This window comes from Akebia trifoliata, chromosome 2 (assembly GCF_017979445.1).
Source record: "Akebia trifoliata isolate Shusen 1 chromosome 2, ASM1797944v1, whole genome shotgun sequence".
Taxonomy (NCBI): Eukaryota; Viridiplantae; Streptophyta; class Magnoliopsida; order Ranunculales; family Lardizabalaceae; genus Akebia; species Akebia trifoliata.
In genome coordinates this window covers 13,051,976-13,073,036 of record NC_141376.1, presented here as the reverse complement: position 1 = coordinate 13,073,036, position 21,061 = coordinate 13,051,976, and the positions used below count along the sequence as shown (strand labels likewise).

The following is a 21,061-nucleotide window of genomic DNA, read 5'->3' as shown; positions in this document are numbered from 1 at the left end:
AACCCACACAAATTCACAAGTTGATCGATTCTCGTATGTTTCATTGCCAAATATCCTCAGATCGTAGTATTGGTCTATAAAATCAAAGATGCTATAATAATCTTCTATTTATTCTCTATAATAAGCATTTATGCGCCACGTGCCTTATTCTCGTTAGAATAAAGTTTTCTTCAAAGTTCTACTCTCCAACGTTGTTGGACACTTTTGTGACCAACGATTAATGATATAGAGAGATATGAGAAGAGAAATATAGGAAAAAAGAGATACTTTCTGTAACTGAAACACCAAAAATATCTTACGATAAATCAACGATAATTTGGCGATAAGAGAATTTCAGTGGTTTATTTTCTCGAGCTTCCAGAATAAAGTATGAGAAAGCGACTAGTACATCAGTAAACCACTAAACCTACGATAAACTAACCATGGTTAAGACTTAAGATCAAGACCCGATAAATCTAGGCTGTTCGATCTTTATCTTAGTTCTTGATTTATGACCGTTGGATTATAACTGGTAGATGATCAATAAGGTTAAATCCAATGGTCTGAAACCAGTGTTGGTCAAACCAAACCGTAACACAATATTACGCAACATCGCAAAACTGCCCATACTGCCCGTAAGGCTCTAGTAAGCTTCAGTGAAACTCACGGGCAGCTTCACAGCAAAGCTCGTACTTGAGACCGCACTCTCTGTCTATCTAATATATATTTCTCATCTGCGTCTCTATCTCTACAAGCTAAGATCGGACGGCCGAGGATGAAAGGGGTTTTTGATACTGGTTTCTTGAGGTTCTAGAGCCGAAATCCTCCAGATCTGTTAGTTTAAGGTTCAGATCTTGATCTCAAGTACGATTTCCTTCTCTGATTCGTTTATTTTTCTTTCGATTTTGCAGAATTCGAGTTTCTCTGCTTGATTTCGTGTATTTTGGTTTCGATCTGACGTTTTTCAGGGTTTTGTTGAGTTTTAGATTTGATTCTTCTTATTTCTCTTAAATTTTTAGTTCGTATGAGTTGTTTTGGTGCCATTTTACTCGAATCCTTGGTTTTTTTCTATTTTTCCGGCGAGATTTTTCGAATTTTCCGTCGAAAGTTTCGATTTCTTCTTTAAAACCACCAATTTTCGTCATTTTCCGGTGCATATCCGGCCAAATCCTTCATTTTCATCTGTTTTCTGTTTCATGAGAGGAGTCCCTTGTCTTCTTCCTAAAGACCGCTTTAAAAAAAAATATATTTTTTCCTTCTTCCGATATTTTTTCCGATTTTCTATTCTTTCAGTTCGGCCTTTTTGCATGAAACTCAGAAGGTTTAATTATTTTATTTGTTTTCTGATTCTAGTTGGAGATCTAACGGCTCTGCCGAATTCAGAACGAATCTAACGGTCGTATTATGTTTCTCTGCTTTTCTCAGGTTCTCTCAAACAAGAGATCTCTTCCGTACAAATGAAGACTAACCAGGGTCCGGTTCAGATCATGGTCAACCAGGGTTCGCTAACTTGCGCCTTAGAAACACAAGCTATTTTGCTAACCTCAGCCCTGGTCAAAGCTCTGGTTTCGGCTCAAGTAAGTTGTTTTATTAATTTTTTTAATTAGATTTGCCTTAATTTGATGATTAGGATCTTGATTTTCATACTCGTGTATTGTTTCACTAGTGGTTTTGTGTTATTTGCTAACTTGCGCCGAGATTGAACTGTTACCGCTCCGGAACCTAAAAGAAAAATTAAAGTGTAGTTTTGGCGTGCTTGAGTTCCAATTGGTTGCGAGTGGGGCCCACACCTCGAATATAATCTAACTTTATTCCATCTGATTAGAAAATATGTGGAAATGTGTGATTTTTGAAAAAGTCAAATCAAGAAGGTAAAGATTTTTATTTATTTATTTAATTATTAAGATATATTCGAATATTCGGATTTTTTTGCATTTTTAATTTTAGAGAGCTTTTATGGTCACTATGGTCACACCAAATTTTACTTAGAGCAGATCCAATGCTTTAGGGATATTTTATGTGAAATGGGCTGATCTTAGAAAAAGTGGGTGTTGCAATAGAATCTATTTTTATTTATTTATTTATAACTGAACTTGGTCATAAATTCACACCATCTCGCGAGATAAACGAGATGACTCTTAAGATATTTCATATGAAATGGGGTGATTTAGCAAAAGTTGGTGTGGCAATAGAATCTCTCTTCTTTTATAATCGAATTTGGTTTTAAATATCGTCCGAAGACCTAGTCATTTCACACCATCTCGCGAGATAAATGAGATGACTGACAATATTTTGAAAATCTCATCTGAATCTGTAAAGCTCGGCTGAGTCAACTGGGATTTGTATATTTTGATTAAAATATATTTTTTAGAATTTAAATTGTTTAATCTATTTTATTTTATAAAAATATTTTTAATTACTTTCATATAAATATATGAATAAATCAATCTAAACCGAGTTAAATGGTTTATCTTGTATGAGATGAATTTGACTCATCTGGTTAAACCAATTCGGTCCATGGACATGATCCAAGTGTCAAAAGGGAGAGTTCAGTTGGATAACGTTAGCCTACTCCTTGAGTACAGGATCCACACTAAATTTAGTAATTGTGGGATCAGCTTGGATATTTTTTGTTCAAAATATCATTGTTAAGTAAAGAACCCTAGTTCAAAATATTAGTAAGGCTGTCAATGGATAGGATCGGACCTGAAATCCGGCCAGTTCCAATCTGACAACTATGGGCCTAAATCAAGGGATTGGATTTCAATAAGTAGCCAATATGATAACTTATCATATTGGTCTTGGATCAACCAACTTTTGATCCGATAGGGACCCAATCCAATAATGTGTTTGAAATTTGTATTATATTTAAAATTTGATTTAAATACTAGCTATAATTTTATTAAATCGAAATGGGTCGGGAAATTGTTGTTTTTTCGGATTGTTTTCTAGGAAATACTTGTCACATTGGATCAGGTCGGATTTGAAAATGACAGTTCTGATCTGATCCGGATCAGGTCTGGGTCTAAAAAATTCCTTATCGGATTGGTACCAATTTGATACCAAATCGAATACATACAGAATGACAGCCCTACACAGCTGAGTGAGGAACCTCTTTTTAATATTAATGCTAGGCTTTAGATGCACACTGGTTGGACACTTAGGAATAGGGCTGCAACCTTAGCGGTTTGGAGGGTAAACCCAGGCTCAACCCAAGTGGTAGAACCCTCAACCCGACCGTCGGGCCTGAGCTCACTAATCCAAGCTCAACCCAAGCTTGATCTTCTAAAATTGGGTTGAGCTTGGGTTAGCCTGAGTTAGGTAATTTTGGGCAGCTTGGATGGGTTGGTTTGTTGAATATCCCTAATTTCATTTTAATCAATAAATAAATTTTCTATCTTAGAAAAAAATACAACATCAAAAACAAAATCACTAGTAATTAAAATCACATACAACCTCCTAATCCATCATTGAGAGAGTATTTAGACAAACCATACTTAACAAAAGCCCACATTAATAATATCCAATTATCCACAAGCCCTAATAATAAGATGAATCTAAAAGTTATACTAAAAAAAAAAATTATAATTACTATAAAAATATTTATATATTAGTATAGGCATTGGGTTCGGGTTGAGTACCCGACCTCAACCCAACCCAAATTGAGGTCGGGTTGAGGTATACTAACCTAGACTCAATTCATTTTCCACATAACTCAGTGCTCACCCATCAATCGGGTTGAGCTCGGGCCAACCCGCCCAAGTTGCAGCCCTACTTAGGAACATGGATGGGAATGAAGAGTTGGAACTAATGAGCCAATTACACTTGCTTATTTAATCTAAATCTTTTTTTTTAGTTGGATTTCTCTGATAGTCTATCTTCTAAAAAGATGATTTGGAGATTTTTTTTTACATGGTTCCAACACGACCTATATCCTTTCTTTATCTGGGTTGTGGCCGGTAATGTGGTGTGGAAGAAACACATATGGGCAGAGTTACCTATGTATGTAACTAGTATTTCGAATTTGGTAGTTCTTTTACTTATGTTTGTATACTACATTCATGCCATGATTTGAATAGTACTAGCATATATGTGGTCTAACCTCGATCCGGTGCCTTATGCGACTCTCAGCGAGACCTAATAGTTCTATAAATTAATCTGAGTAAGCCTTCTGAAATCACCCCATATGCATCTGGATTTTTTGAGCAGTTTCAGGATCCATTTTGGTTGTTGATAATGAACGAACCTAAAAGCAAAGGAGACCGTGAGAACGAAACCCAATCCAAGCCCATTGATGCTGAGGAAGATGGAGACGAAGATGACGACGATGATGGCGAAGGCGGTTTTGGAGAAGGTGAAGAGGAACTATCTTCGGAAGATGGAGGAGGTTATGGTACCAACCCTAAAAGCAACAACAATAACTCGAAGAAGGGAGGAGGACCAGAAGGCGGAGCAGGTGGAGCAGGGGAAGAAAATGGAGAAGAAGAAGAGGAGGAAGACGATGATGGTGAGGACCATGATGATGATGATGATGACGATGACGACGATGATGATGACGATGGTGGGGATGAGGACGAGGAGGACGTTGTAGAGGAAGAAGAGGAGCCGGAAGAGGAAGAAGAAGATGAGGAGGAAGAGGCCCTTCAACCCCCTAAGAAGAGGAAGAAGTGAAGTTGCTCTCTCTTAGTTGCTCTCTAACTTGAACTTATTTAGTTTTTAATGGAGAGAGGCCTGTTTAAGGTGATTTTATTTTTTAGGTAAAAATACTATCTTTTTCTATGCAATATTTAGAGAAAACTTTTGAACTTCTTGTGAATGAGTTCAGCAACTGTGCCTCGGATTATCAACATGTTTGCATAAATTTAGATGGGAAATGTTGGTTTCATCAAATCTTCTTTTCTGAAGCAGGACATCTTCACTATCTGATCATATTGTTTTAGTCAAATATTAGGTCTTTCTTTCCTTCATGTGCTAAGGGTTCCTATTGTTGTCTCCTTTGAGGATATTCTGTCATGAAATATGAACCCATCCTCTAGAGTCTTCCATGCTTTTGGAATGCAATTTGGTGTGTCTGGATTGGACCCATAGTTTGGGTCTTTAGATCTGATGTATTTAGGCCAATCTATGATTCGGATAGAGTTCATTATTGTATGGAAAATGCTGAAGTAACATTGAAATTGACATCGATTCAGACATTACTGCTGAGGTGTATGTGCAATATGAAACCTTTGATGCTTTTCGTCGAGATTTGAGTGAGAAGCATCTTTGGTCCTGTGCACACCAATGTCCCAAAGGATGTCAATTTCAATGTTACTCTAGCACGCACGACTCTTATTGTATTGCTTACTAATCATTTTGTAGTGTCTGATTATCGAGATGAATAATTTAAATCATTGAGATTGACTTCTGTTCAAATTGTCGAAATCGACATTTAGTCATTTACAATCGTTGAGATCAAAAGTTTTAAATTGTTGATGATTGAACGTGAATCATCAAGGTCAACATTTAAATTGTAGGGATCACAAATTTGATTTATTGATCTCGATGATTAAAGTTCACCATTCAATAGGGTCGGTGCATTTAGAAAGATGTCCCTTCTGCTGCAGAGAATATATTAAACACTTTCCCTTAAATTTGAGCATTTTTCATGGAGCCATTACCATCAAAGAAAAAAAAAAAAAAATTGGACCATGAAATCTTTAGCCAAAAATGCTCAATTCCAACCGTTAGAATCATCAATTAGACTATTTTTGAAGTGTAGGTCCACCAAAGATTAGGAAATCATTGACAACATCAATAGGGCCAAGTATAGTGTACCATGTGGCACATTTGGATCATGGTATCATCGACTTGACTTGAAATCTAACCTCCCCTAAGGTTTAAAATTTTGTATTAAGGTAATAAAAATAAATCAAGATTTGATCAAAACATTCTAAAGACATTGAATGACTTGATTGAAACATTTGAAGGTACAAACATTCAAACCATGTCCATTGTAACCGTTGCCCTCTCATGATTAGAATGATCAACATTAAAAAGACATGTTTGAAAATAAACAAAGAATTACTTACTGTGTCCTCCAGCTGTGATAAAATTGAGCAATTTAAGCTAATTGAACAATTTCTTTTTTAACGCCATTGAGAAAACCTACCTCTCTCTCTCTCTCTCTCACACACACACACACACACACACACACACAAAACCTTTCTGGGTCCTAATCATTGAAGACATCGTCAGGTAATTAAAGGATAGTTTCTCATTGTGTTTTAACAATTTTTATTTTTTCTTATTGTCATTCTATTGAACATTAAGCTTTGTGTAATTCTCTATCAGTTCGTTTATTTTGTTTCCACTACAAACAATGTCAATCGCATGTTAATAAAGCCATTAATCTACTTGTCTTATTTGCAGTATAAAAATGCTGGCATTGAAAGATTGGAGGAAACCAAAAGAATTGTAAGTGAAATGTGTTAGTAATGCCATTGTTGTCATTATTATTTTCAAATTATCATACCATCTACATTACCTTCATTAGTTTTGGTGAACATTTGATACACCCATTTACCATGATTTTTACGAGAGACTACAAAATAGGAATGCTGTCTAGCAAAATTTGTTGGTGTTTAAAATACCTCAAGCTACTAAGCAAATCCTGCACACACTAATATGTATTTTAAATCCATATGGTACTTGTGGCACTTATATCAGACCTATTTTTTTTTTTTTTTTTAATTATTATCGTCCAGTACTTTGAAGTAATTGTTTGTATCATAAAGTCAACACAGAATTTGATATCTGAAGAATGGAGTAAATTCAAGGTTGCATCACTGCTTGCCGAAAACAAGCTTCAAAGACTATGAAGAGGGCTTCTATTTTTCTGAGGAGAAGGTTTTCAAGGGATAGAAGATTTCTCGGGTACTTATTTCAACAACTTCTAGAAGATGATGCTCACCATTGCCTTCTTGTAAATCAGACATACATCCGTGCTAGGCACGGATGTGTGTGATACGTTCATTGCATGTTGAATATTACCTACACATTGAAAATTTAATATAAATATTTGTCGATCCAATCAAAATTTTCAGTGAAAATATGATTTTGGGAAAATTCTTAGGATGAATTGAAATCATAAAATTGTAAAGATAAAAAATTTATCAAATTGAATAGATAATGTGGATCAAATTGTTAAAATTTAATTGAGTGGATTCATTAATATAAGATAGTCAAATGTGGATCTAAATTGGAACAAACACCAAAACGAGTTAACTCAATTTGAACAGATTGTGTGATTATAACATCTACTGTTCTTTTTGAAATCCAAATCAATTTATGCCAGTTGATTCCTAATCAATTTGGAAAGAATTAAATGGAAATCTCAGTTTAGTATATACTATGAGATTTTTGGACTTCATTGATTAACTCTACTCTATCTTTCTATTTTCTTCTCTTCGAGCTCTTCGATTATTTTAATGAAATTTTTTTCCATTCGATTGAAACTATTTTTTCTCGCTCAAATTGAAAAATTCCAATTTTTTATTTTATTTTAATTTTTTTCGAATGTGAGCTTTTCTATGAAATCTAAAGGATTGCCCATGCATGCCATACCACCGGACTAAGTTAGACGTGTTAGCCTTACCCAAGTAAAACTAAGAGATATTTACGGGATAGACCTATCTGTTGCAATTTTATTACAAAAACTCTCTTACTTTAGCAAAAGAAGAAACACATACAAAGTTTTTTTTATATCCTAGACTTGATTATCGACTCACATTCCTTGACTCCAAACCCGTCCAAAGGTCAAAGACAATTTCTCCATAATCCTTTCAATTGGTTGCAAATTGGGGATTCCAACACTTCAGTCTTACAAAACAAAAAAAATTGACCAAAGAAAAAAAATGATGTTGATTGAGCATTCTCTAGGATAAAGGGATGAGAAATGAATCTGAGCTCAATAAATGGTTGGGTAGGTATGGGGGTATTTTTGTGATTTTACTTTTTTTGTTTTTTTGTTTTTTCGGAAACATCCACTTGTAACGCATGACTGGGCATGTGTGGAGGGTATTTTCAGTATTTAACTATTTTTTAAAAATATTTAATTCAACGTGATGTTTTTGTAAACATCTAATGTATGGTTGTTATCTTTTTTTAAAAATGTTATTTTTTTTAATAAATAGTGAATACATAATTATTTTTTTTAAAAAAATTCCTTAATACTTCATTATAATCATGTTTCATTTTATCAAATTTTGTTAAAAAAAAAAGAAAAAGAGATTAGCAAGATGGATGGATTACAATTTTCATGCAAAATGAGTTTCAAATATTTTGGGAATGAGATTTGAAGTATAAGTTCTCAATGGTCTGAAATGAGATTGGGGAATAGAAATGATTCCAAGAAAAAAAAGAACCCCCCTCCCCCCTCCCACGTCAAATAGAAATACTAAATATGGATGTGGCCTCATAAAGTTTTGGCCCACTAGCCCACACCATGATTTTAAATCTTGTCCGAGACTGAGACGACTCATCCGATAGGTCTCGATATCGTCCACCAATGAGACGGATAGATAAGTCAAACATATCAAACGAGATTTAAATCCATGGTTCATTTGTCTCACTGTTGAATGAGACGACTCAAACATATTGAAAACTCATTCAAGACAACTTGATCTCGTTCAGAGACGAGACAACAAAACGAGTTTTAAAACCATGGCCCATTTAGATAGAGAGTGTTTTAAAGTCATGTAAAAATCCCATATTCCGGCAATGTATCATTTGTGAAGAAAATTCCTACAATATTGAATGTTTCAACTTAATATTGCTGGGGTACATCTAGGGGCGGATATCGAGTGGGGGCATTTGCCCTCACAAGAGTTTTCAAATTCTATGGATTAATGTGCTATTGTGAGAGATTTTAGCGGCGGATAAAGAAATATGTCACTATTGCCCCCACTATTTTTTTTTCCACTCTTAGTTGCCCCCACAACTATTTTTTTTCACTCTTAATTGTCCCCACAAATATTTTTCTACTCTTAGCTGCCCCCACATAAGTTGAATCCTAGCTCTGCCCCCGGGTTCATTATTCCATTGTTCAAATCTTTGGTCTAGTATAACCACCAAGATCACATTACAATAGTGGCTGACATTAAAAAACATGTTTCAAAAAAAAAAAAAAAAATGAGTGACTAACAGTGATCCTTGAGATGCAATAAAAATGAGCAATTTAAGTGATATATAATTTCTTTTAGTTGTATGTTGTGATGCTTAAATTTAGCTTTTTATTTTAATCTTTCTAGGTCTAATCATCTAATAGGTATCGATCGAGAATAAGTTTGCGGATAATAACCAAAATTAATGTGGAAATTCTTCCTTGACTCCAAATTCGATAGTAATTGTTTCAAATCATAAATTGTCACTCGATTACGAATACCAACATTGTCAACAACATATGATTTTGTAGGTAGGTAGTCATTAAGAACTTAGAAGCTATGACGGTTTCATTTGGTGAGAAAAATTCGCAAGAGCTCATCTGTTACAAAAACTGACTTGTATACATATTTGGAAACTCGACTAGGGAAGTGAATTGTTGGAATCTAGATGATTGAATTTCAAAACTCTTTAATATTGAATGGGTTTTAACTATAGGGTAAAAACCCAATCTGAACTTTATGCTTTATATATATATATATATATGCTTTTGTTTTATGCTTTTTTTTTGTTTTAGTTGTTAGTATTGATTTTACCTTGTGTAATTTTAGTCCCACATCGATTAAGAGAAGAGTTGATTTGCAACTTGTAAATAATTGTATGTCTATTAGCTTTAAAGTTGATAGAAGTAGTGGACGGACTCACAAGCGCACACAGGGGCCCAAGAAGAAAACTTTGTGCATGTCTCAACTATTACTTTTAAGTTGAGTATTTCTGTTACATTCAATTCAAAAATCAAGAATTAATTCAAATTTCTTCTCTCTTTTCATAGGAAATCAATATCCATTTTCTAACAATTTAAAACGAAATTAACTATTGATTTCTATGGAGACAGTCACTAATTCTGTGCACAGTGAAAAATTCAAAAAATTCAATGGTAAGAATTTTAGATTCTGACAATAGAAAATGTTGTTTTATTTAACAACATTACGTTTGACTCAAATTATCACCCAAGAACCAATTTCTTTGGATGATAATGAGGAAGACCAAACTAAAAGAGATGAATATCGAAAATTGAAACACTCCAATTTTATGTGCCGCAATTATATCATAAATGGATTAAGTAGTGTTCTTTATAAGATTTACTCTTCTGTTGAATCTGTCAAAAATTTTGGGAAAGTCTTGAAAAGAAATATACTCTAGAAGATGTTAACACAAAAAAATTTGTTGTTGAGCATTTTCTAGACTTTAAGATGGTGGATTCTAAGTCCGTAGTATTACAATCCGAAGAGCTCAAAATCTTTACTCATGAGATTCATGGTGAAGGCATGAGTATAAGTGAAGGATTCCAAGTTGAATCGACAATTGAAAAATTATCACTATATTGAAAAGATTTTAAAAATAATTTGAAACATAAAAGAAAATAAATGGGATTCAAGAATCTAGTGACAAGACTTAGAATTGAGGAGGATAACTGAAAGAATGAAAAGAAGAATTAAACAAATTCTATGATTTTTAAAGCAAATGTAGTGGAAGAAGAACCTGCCAAATTTAATAGAAAGTTCAAATTTGGATTCCATAAAAAGAATGTAAAGAATAACTTGCATGGTCCAAAAAGTCAATATCTAGATGATCAAGGTAAATTGCTATTTTTGTAATAAACCTAGATACCATGCCAAGGACTATCGCAGGATAAAAAATCAGTAACACCATTAGAAATAAGGACAAACCAATGTGACTGAAATGCAAAACTTATTAATAGTTGTTTTAGAAGTGAATCTGGTAGGAAATACTAATGATTGATGCTTGGATATGGGAGACACCAAACACATATCATCCGAGATATGGATGTTTTCATTCTATAATAACGTTCGAGAAAAAAAATTGTTTATGAAAAATTCATTCACATCTATTGTGATCGAAAAAGAAAAAGTGAATATGAATTTCACATCTAGCAAGGTCCTAACTCTAAATGAAGTTCTTCACGTTCCAAACATTTGAAGAAACTTGATTTCAGATCTTCTTCACGTTCAAAATTTCAATTGAATAATTATATATATAAGCAAAATCAAAATTCAATTAGATCATGATATATAAGAAAAATCAAAATTTAATTGAATCATTATATATATATATATATATGCAAAATCAAAATTCAAGTGATAAAAAATCTTTTAAAAAAATTTGAATTCACATAACCAAAATTTGAATTCAATTAGATCAAAATCTTTTAAACAAAAATTGAATTCCTTGACTGAAAATGTATAACTAAAATTTGAATTCAATTGGATTGAAATCTTTTTTAAATAAAAACTGAATTCATTGACTGAAAATTTATAACCAAAATTTGAATTCAATTTACCAAGAAATTATAACAAAAAATTTGAATTCATTGACCGAAATATATATAACCAAAAATCTGAATTCAATTAGATCGAAATCTAGGAACAAAATGGAAATTCTTAAAGATGATAATTTGAACTTTTAAACAGAAAAATATTGAAATCGAATTTCAATCATAATAATCATGGTCATATATATATATAGAATTTTATCTTAAATCACGACAACCTTTATGCATGAATAGTTTGTAGCTAAGATATGGAGATTCAAGAATCTATTACTCTAATATCACATGTTATATTTTACACATTGAAAATCTTAAAACATGATTTTAATATATTTTGATTTTTCCCAATAGGATCTAATCTGTTATATACTTCAAGCATACTATTCATTCAAAGTTGTTGATTCAAAATGTTGGAGGTGTGCTTTTTGATCCATGTGTTCCTCGAAACTTTTGAAATCCCAATCAAATTGATCATTTCTTCTAAACTCACCTTCTCCCTTCTCTCTATATGGATCGGTTAGGTACAATTGATTGATGGATATCACTCTACTAGAATTCTCTTCTATGTGTATTTTTCACAATTAGTTAATTCTATATTCATCGCCAATATAAGGTCAATGATCCTTTTTTTATAGATGAAGGTTGAGGGCTTAGAGTTATTTTTCTAGTAAGTTTTCTATCCATCGAGGTCTTATTAATTTTAAAGAATATTAATTATTCTAATGATATTGAGATTCTTTAATATTGATATCTTTTATATATAAAATCCTTGTGCAATTAAACTATAAAAATCATGAAGTCCATGGGCTACATGATATAAAGTTCTAACAGAAGATGCACAATATTTTCACTTGGTTAGGTGTATATAAAATATGGACTTTTCTAGTCTCTTTATCAACATGATTGTTAGGATTTGAGGAAAAATTGCATATATTTTAGAGATCAATTCCAATTTTCTAAGGATTAATAAGCTTTCATCGAGGAAAATTTTCTTGGGAATCCCTAATATCTTAACAATGTTTATATAGGTTATCATTTTTGCATAAAACATTGGAATTCTCTTCCATACAAAGTTATCTTATTAACTCAAATATTAACAACTAAACCCAAGATATTTGGTTATGTTTTTATAGGAATTGTTGCATGATAATAACTCTACTCGATTCATATAATTTCTCATAAAAGGGTTAAATCATAAGTAGCGAGAAGCATTATGACTAAAATCTAGCATAATCTAATATAACTCTCTCTTTTAAGGTATATGATCATTTTTCAATTGTTATTGCCTTTATGAATGTGGTGGTTAAATTTTCTACATATTTTTTTTTCATTTATGTGTTCAAACCAACTTAGCAATTGGTAAGGTTTGTGAGTGTTGATACTTGATAGGTGATGCCTCAACCTTGGTTGATAAAGATACTTTAAACTAAATAGAGAAAATAATCGCTTATTAATAAAAAAGTCTGGGTGGTGTAGTTGGTTATCACGCTAGTCTCACACACTAGAGGTCCCCGGTTCGAACCCGGGCTCAGACAACTTCTTAAGTTTTTTTAATTAGTGTTTAATTTAACTCGAGCGTGTCATGGCAAAACTCAGGTTTTCAAACCAAGTAACTCATGAGTCAAACTCAGGTTGACTTCTATTACCAACTTCGTTAATTGACCGTTATACCCCTCAAACGCAGAGGTTGATTACCACTACAAACTTCGTTAATTGGCTCTTATACCCCTCCCCAGCAACTACTTTCTCTACCAAGGGTATATTAGACAATTTACTTAAACTACAAGTAGTCAAAATGCAATGAAGTCCACTCTAGAATCCAGATAAATTGCCTGGAGACCCAAAATGGAACTTATTATTATATTCTTTGGAAAATGCTGAAGTAACTTTGAAATTGACATCGTTTCAGACATTGCTGACGTGGATCGTCCATAGAGAACCGATGTTTTCATCGAGATACTATTGAGAAGCTTCTATGAAGGTTCTGTGCACACCAATGTACCAAACGATGTCAATCTGAATGTTACTGCAGCACCGCCCTTATTCTTTTCTTCTTCATTACAGACCTTAGAAGTTGTTGAAAAAAAATAAAAAAATAAAAAAATAAAAAAATCCTCTAAAAACAAGGAGAATACATTCTTAGGTTTTTTTTATTATTATTAATGGGTTTCTTCTGATCTTCATAGTTTTTGCAAAATTTAGATCTTTATTCTTGTTTTTTTTTTTTTTTTTTTTCCTTCTTTGAATTTAATGGCGGATCAAGCGAGTGCTTCTCCTCTCATTGCACCTTCTCCAATTACCGAACCGGACGAGATCGATCTCGAAGCAGGACCAGGAGAGCAAATCCAGTGCAGAATCTGTCTTGAAACTGATGGTAAGTTACATTTACTTCGATTTCGATCGAATTCTTTCTCGTTCTATGTAGATTTGTTTGAATTTTACTAAAATTTTGTTTCGTTCTGTAAGATTTCCATTGTGAATTCGTTTTGAATTTAATTTGTTATATAAACTTCCAAAATTCAATTTTTGTTCCATTCTTCTTTGTAGAGAAAAGGTACCGTTTTTATGTAAAATTTTTCGTAATTCTTTATGAATCAGAGGGGAAACCCCAAAACCCCCCCTAATTGATGATAGTTCAGTTCATTTGCGTAACCTAGTAGTTGAATTGAGAGAATGTCTAAACTTTCAAAGAATTTATTTTCAATTTATTTATTTTCCCAGGCAGGGATTTTATTGCTCCTTGCAAGTGCAAAGGAACCTCGAAGTATGTTCACCGCGAATGTTTGGATCATTGGAGGGCCGTAAAGGTATAATATTCGAGCTTTAAAATTTATGATTCTAATCTAGTGTAGTTGTAGAAACCATGGTTTAAAATATCGGAATGCATTGGTGGATACATGTCGGTATCAGCTAAGACTGATACCAAACATAGAATATTTCGGGAATGTATTGGTTTGTATCAAATGTACTGGCCGATACTGTATTGGTATTTTCATTAACCGAAACATTCAATCGATACGACATTTTCAACCTTGGTAGAAACTACCGTAAATAATTTGTTGAGTGATCCACTGTGTGTTGCATTTTCTTTCAGTGACATATGTAACAGATACCCTTATGTGATTGCAATAACTTAAAACTTTACATATTATACTAATAAGCAACATTTAATTTGTATTGCCTTGTCAGAAATTTGTACGTGTAATTTTGGATATCTTTCCTTATATGTATATATAATATGTGATCGAGTTCATCTTCAATTTATAAATGAATAGTTTTGGTTCTTTGATGCACTTCATATTTATTGGTGTCTTTTTGTATTTGCTTATACACTTATGCATTTCTTGCCATTTATGTTCAGTGACCCAATCTGTTTTTTTCCTATTTAAGGAGATTAAGTTTCTGAAAGTTCATGTAAAAGAAACTGTAGTTTCTGCATGATTTAAGATGCTGTATTCCTATAACGAGCTGACTTTCTAGGATTGAGAAACATTGATTTGTGTTCTTTTTATACAAGTGCTTCTTAGCTCATCTTTGTGCAATTAGTTGATTCATTATACACGCATGTGTTTTAGTGGTTTGGGCTCTGAACTTCATATCGATTTTCCACTGTTTGATGCATTTCATTCTCTTTTTTGTGTTTTTCTTTTGAGGGCTGCTATTGGCACCCCAAATTTTACTTATTATACCCCAATTTCTTAAATTATTTATCATAACCCAATTAAAGATTAAAACACTCTTCAAACATTACAATGGTTTGGCTTAAATTATAATCTCAACATTACAAAACATCATGACTCATTCAAACAGTTCCAGTAGTTGTTTACAATTATGATTAGGTTCATATAAAATCCTAAACCCAAAAAATAGAAATATAACCTAAAAAAAACCCTAAAGAGATTCTGTTGGCACCCCAACTTTTACTTCTTCTCAACCATTCACTTATTTTCTTTATTTTTAATTGGTGTGTAGTAAGTAAAAGTTGGGGTACCAATAGCAGCTCTCTTTTCTCCCTTCTTATAGGGTGACATTTTTGAATATTGACAACCATCAAGGAAAGCTTGAATCTGATCATCTGAGTTTAATTTCTGCAGGAAGGGTTTGCATTTGCTCATTGCACAACTTGCAAGGCCCCTTACCATTTGAGAGTGCATGTTCTTGCTGATAGGAAGTGGCGAACCTTGAAGTTCCGTTTCTTTGTGACTAGGGATATAATATTTATTTTCGTGGCTGTTCAACTTGTAAGTCATCGGTCCTCTTCTTCAAATTGTTTCTTGCATTCTCTTTTTCATTACTTAATTTTTTGTTGTTGAGATCTCAGTGATTGATTTCTAATTTTTTTATGTTCTTCGCGTGCAGGTAATTGCTTCATTGTCATATTTAGTGTATTTAATTGATGGTCATCAGAGATTTTGGTTTCATTTGGCTTGGGGTTTTGGTAGTGCACTCAGTTTCTACTACATATGTGGTAAATTTCGATAAAGTATAACTTGTCTTATCCTTTTGTCATTATAATGTTTACCTTCCTTGTTACTGCCCTTGTTCTGCTCCATGTTTATAACTTATTTTTCTGTTTGTTCTATATGATGAACCTATTTGATGAGATTCTATATGATGAACCTATTTGATGAGATTGTTCAATATGCCTAGGATGATAGTTGTTTTTCTCTCTCAGACTTTTGTTTCTCTAAACAATGGCGTGTGTTTGTATTTTTCTTTCAGCATTGATGGTGTGATTCTTTTTGGAAATTTTCTTGTGATGAATGGGTCTTTTTTCCTATTTGTTTGTCATTAACTATTTTATATCTTTTATGTACTTAGCCTGTTTCTTTAGATATTCCTATGGTTCTATTTCTTGTGCAAAAGTTTCTTTTATTTTTACATTATCTAAAAAAATGTCTCTAATTTAGTTCTCTTGCATTAATGAAACTGAAAAATCTTTCCAAGTGTGTTATTTGTAGTTCAGTGATTGATTATTAACCTCTTATCACGCTTCTCAGTAGAAGTTGTGGTTAGCAATAATTGAAATTACTAGAAAAAAAGATCCTTCTCTCTCAAATGAAAGCACCTACTTTTTGGAGTTTATGCTAGTTTAAAAAAAAACCATTTCTACCCCCACCCAATACTTTAGGTGAGGCACTTGTTGGCCTGAAGAACGAGGAGTATACCTCAATTAATGGGGTGTGGGACTCATGATTATACCTTTTTAAACAACACTACAAGTAAACAATATATACTAATAATAGTTAAGTTCAGTATCCTCGTTGTTAGAGCCTTATCCAAAAAAAATTGGGGTATGTTAGTTGGATGATCTTTTTCCTCCATTCAATTCTGTTTATAGCCATTTCTTCAGTTAATTCTCATGTATTGAAGTCCATTTTCACTACCTCAATCGTTATTCTTTTTGTCTCCCTCTTGTTCTTTTATAACCTTGAACTTGCACGTTCCTCCTTATTAGGGCTGTAATCAACCTTCATTGCACATGACCAAACCATTTCAATCAAATTTCTATGAGTTCATCACCTGTTGGGGGTTACTCCAACATTTTTCCAAAATGCATGCATTTCTATTGTTATCTTTCCTAATTTTTTTCACTCATCCATCTCAGGCTCTCAGCAAATCAACTTTGGACGATATTCGTTTAGCAAACCCCAAATCCTTGTGATAAGGCTTTGTTGAAGATAATGATGATACTCAATATATTGCGATTGTGCATTTGATGTCATTTTGTTACTTTAGAATTTTATGACATGTTACTTTAGAATTTTATGACATTATATGTTTGTGATTTGAAGTTAAATCTCTAGGGAAGATATCACGACCATCTCATGTCTTATTATCTTGGTCCTCAATATCTGATCCCTAATGCACTTGTTTTTGTTGGTGAGTGCAGGAGCTCTACTGTTTTTTGCTTTGCTTGGATTGTCCGGGTGCTTCATCACATGTTATGATCGAAGAGTGCGCAATGATCTAGCTCAGCCATGTCGAGAACTATGTCTTTGTTGCTGCCGTCCTGGGTAAATTTTGTTTTTGTGTTTGGAACCTTGGATGGATTTGATACCTATGACATTGATGTTTCTTACCATTGGTTCCATGGCTTAGTCACAAAGAGTATTTTGAAATTTATTTCTAAGAGTTCCTTTATATGTCAAAAATATTATTTCTTCGAGATATTAGCAAAGAATAGTGCCATGTCGTTTTGACATTTTCCTTGATATTTTTACCTTCTTTTGGGAGCTATAGTGGCCTTCTTAACACGCGTTATTCATTATCATATTATTATTCATGTGGGGCACGTTTATCAATTTATACATTACCAGGGGGGAGGGGAGTACACAGGGGATGCACGTGTTGCTTTTTTATATTTTATTTTTGTAACTAGTAAATTTTTTAAAAGTTTAAGTATTTATTTAGATAAAAGTAATTGAAAAGTTATAAAAAGCTAAATTTGTAGGTTAATAACTACATGTTAATAAATAGGAAGAGTAGGACAGTGTAAAACCATGTTTGTTGAAAATAATAGAAGAGATTAAAAAAGTGCAAAATTGTGCTTGCTGGAAATATTAAATGAAATAGAACAAAAACTTGGATCAAATCAATGACTTCCTTTGTATGATGTTGTGCTTGCTGAAAATATTAAATGAGTGGTAAAACTTGGAATTCGATTATGTGTATTTCAGACTTGAAATTTGGAAATATGTGATGACTATCCTAATTTTTTAAAGTTAACTATTTATATGTGTTGTATGACTTATATAAAAATGTTATGCATGTGAGATGTATGCCATATCCCTCGCGGCTTCCTCAAGGCATTGGCCAGCCATGCTCCTTGTCTCATGCCTCAACATCTGAAAACATTGATTTAAATTGGATGAATTTTGCTTCATTATCACAATATTTCATTTATAGATTGTAATTATTGGGTGTTGCATTCATATCAAACTGAACCTATACACACACACACAAGCTACATGCATCATGTGATGCAGGATGAAGTGAACTACTCTAATATGATAATGTGAGATAAAAAAAATTAATTGCTGAAACAATGGGTACGGATATTATGATCTGAAACTACCACAAATTTAGAAACACCCAACTAATGCTACCAAAAGTCATCCATCCAAAGTGTTAATGGTCTCCTTCTCCTCTGGTAAACCCTGTATGGCTTCACGATGTCCTCATCATCTCTTTTTCATATGGTTGGATACTTCACTCAATTTTGGGAGTTCTCTACTGATCTATAATGTTTCTTTTCCCTCTCCTTGCAGTATGTGTGCAGACTGTCATTTACCTGGCACTATTTGTATGTGGACCGACTGTACCACATGCTTTGAAAGTTGTGCAAGTACAGCTGGTGAATGTGGTTGTTTAGGGGGTGCTGGTGAAGCCGGGTTACCATTACTTCTTATCATGGGTTTGATAGTTCTAGGACTATTTACTTTGATCGGCATATTCTATAGTGTACTTGTGGCTACAATGGTTGGGCAAAGGATTTGGCAGCGGCACTATCACATACTCGCAAAGCGGATGCTAACTAAAGTGAGTTATGATTGCTTACATTCATTTTTTTACTATGATACCATGGTTTAGAAAAGATTACCCATAAAATGTTCGAGTCCAAATCAAAGCATTTAAACAGTTCTAATAGTCTAGAACTTGGAAAGGTACAAAAGAATATTAGGAAGCTAGGATCGTCCAATTCATCTCAGGATTATGGCATGGTTTTAGAAATTGCATGCCTGATATTTTGAAAATCTTGGCTGAGTTTATGAAAATTTGGTTGGGTCAACGGATTTTGGTGCTTTTTGATGTTAAATAATAAATTTTTGGTGATTTAAATGTTTACGATTTGCATAGACTAAGATTTTGTGATTGAGCATCAAGTAATTCACATTATAATAAAAGAATAATTTAAATATAAATAAGTTTATAAAAATTGTTTAAACTGATTTCAAAGGGTTTGACTCAGCCTAAGAGGAGTTGCTTTGGACAAGTCAAACCCTTTGTGTAGTTGACTAGTCCTTTCTACAAACAATTAATTTGGTTATTTATATAACTTTAGCAATGTTTTTAGAATATTTTTTTTTTCCAAAAAGAATGTTTCAAGTGAATTTTACTGTCTATTGAAATATATCCTTTGAAATCTAGAATGTATACATTTGATTGTTTCGGTTGAAATTTGCTATCCACTGAAATATTTTGTGAAATGAATATTGATTTTGATTGCAGTATATCCAATAAGAACCTGCAATTTAATGTGAGTCGTGCTGGAGTGACCTCAATATTGTACCTCATTCACACATCCTGACGTGAAAGTGCATGGGAACCATAGATGCTTTTTCGCACGTATCTCGATAAAAAGCATTTATGGTTCCTATACACTTTCACGTCAGGATGTGCGATGTGAGGTACAATCTTGAGGTCACTTCAGCACTATTCATTTAACTTTGCTTGAGCATTTTGGGAATGGAAACATTTTGATGCCTAACTGAACGGAACCGTTTGAATATGATGGTTACTGCTTGGGTAGTTGATAATCTGACCGAAATCGAAACCAAAAACCTATAAGATCGGAACCACATTATTCATGCAATTGGAAGGAGTTTTTTTTTATTCTATTTGATTATTTATTTATTTATTATATTTCTTATGAGAACCAGTGTTATAGATTTACATTATTCATCAAGTGCCATAGCTTGATTCGAATCTTTTAAGTGCTTAAATAGGAATACGTCGTGGAGGATGTTGACGGTGAGATGACAGATTCCAATTGGTCCCCTCCACCTCTCTCCCCCGAGCATGTTCAACAGTTGAAGTCACTCGGTCTCCTATAAAATTCAAGTGGCCATTCTTCATTCGTTACATTGTAAAACGCATTGTAGACAGACTTGCAATATGGTGATAGGAGGGTCATTCTTCAATTTCAGTTTGGCTCTTCTCTATAATTAGAGATGAATAAATGCTTATATGGGTTTCTCTTTTAGATGTGAGATGTATCTTATAAATCAGCTTGTCAATGGTGTTATTACTAGGTAAGGGAGTATTTACATTTTACAATCTTCTTTTTCATTTTGATGATCTGTGTAAAGATCTTGAATACTTCCACACATAAAATCCTAATAACTGATAATAATTTCCCAAGACATCTATGATGGTAATCTCCCTTTTGTCATGAACTGTCTTGGAATTTGAGGTAAGGTGGTGGCACGCATCAATTGTGGAGGCCTTATCTGCAGCCATCCAAGCTCTTTCTGTTGTGTTTGGTACCTTCGTTATCGATCCCCAGCCCTTCTTTGTGGGTCCCCATGTTGCCCCCTCCACTAATGTCCCTTATATCCACTTTGTGTTGGTTTTCACTCTAGTGCCCCTTTTTTAAGGTCCCAAGTGGTAGTTTTGCAATGTCGCTCCTTAGGGTTGAAACTCGAGACCTGGTACTGGCTCTGATACCATGCACCAAAAATACCTAGGTATTGGTAGTGTGGAAAATTAAGTCCATACTTATTGGGTGCAGTTAGAGCAACTCTAACGCAAATAGCCATACTGACTAGGCATAATTGGTAGGCAGTTTATTATGGAGTGGGGTTTTGC

At 33.4% G+C, this 21,061-nt stretch overlaps 2 protein-coding genes and 1 non-coding gene across 6 annotated transcripts; all 3 read left to right on the top strand.

The window, feature by feature from the left end:
- Window positions 1-655: 655 nt before the first annotated feature.
- Window positions 656-4,789, top strand: LOC147409643 (uncharacterized). 2 transcript variants are annotated; one of them, XM_086431112.1, is made up of 3 exons: window positions 656-824; window positions 1,405-1,556; window positions 4,189-4,789. In XM_086431112.1, the coding sequence occupies exons 2-3, from the start codon at window positions 1,437-1,439 to the stop codon at window positions 4,648-4,650; spliced, it is 582 nt and encodes a 193-aa protein (XP_086287238.1). In that variant the 5' UTR covers window positions 656-824; window positions 1,405-1,436; the 3' UTR covers window positions 4,651-4,789. The 2 variants fall into 2 exon arrangements, with proteins under 2 accessions (XP_086287238.1, XP_086287235.1); XM_086431109.1 differs by having other exon boundaries at window positions 663-843.
- An 8,142-nt stretch (window positions 4,790-12,931) lies between these two features.
- Window positions 12,932-13,005, top strand: TRNAV-CAC (transfer RNA valine (anticodon CAC)). Its single transcript has one exon. It is a non-coding gene; the product is annotated as a tRNA-Val (tRNA).
- Window positions 13,006-13,556: 551 nt separating this feature from the next.
- On the top strand, window positions 13,557-20,620 carry LOC147409641 (uncharacterized). Of its 3 annotated transcripts, XM_086431094.1 has the most exons (8): window positions 13,568-13,671; window positions 13,721-13,844; window positions 14,192-14,277; window positions 15,565-15,711; window positions 15,830-15,938; window positions 17,364-17,487; window positions 18,742-19,012; window positions 20,200-20,620. In XM_086431094.1, exons 2-8 carry the CDS (start codon window positions 13,721-13,723, stop codon window positions 20,305-20,307), a joined length of 969 nt encoding a protein of 322 aa, XP_086287220.1. In that variant the 5' UTR covers window positions 13,568-13,671; the 3' UTR covers window positions 20,308-20,620. The 3 variants fall into 3 exon arrangements, with proteins under 3 accessions (XP_086287227.1, XP_086287214.1, XP_086287220.1); XM_086431101.1 differs by having other exon boundaries at window positions 13,557-13,844; window positions 20,189-20,620; XM_086431088.1 differs by having other exon boundaries at window positions 13,564-13,844.
- Window positions 20,621-21,061: the final 441 nt, after the last annotated feature.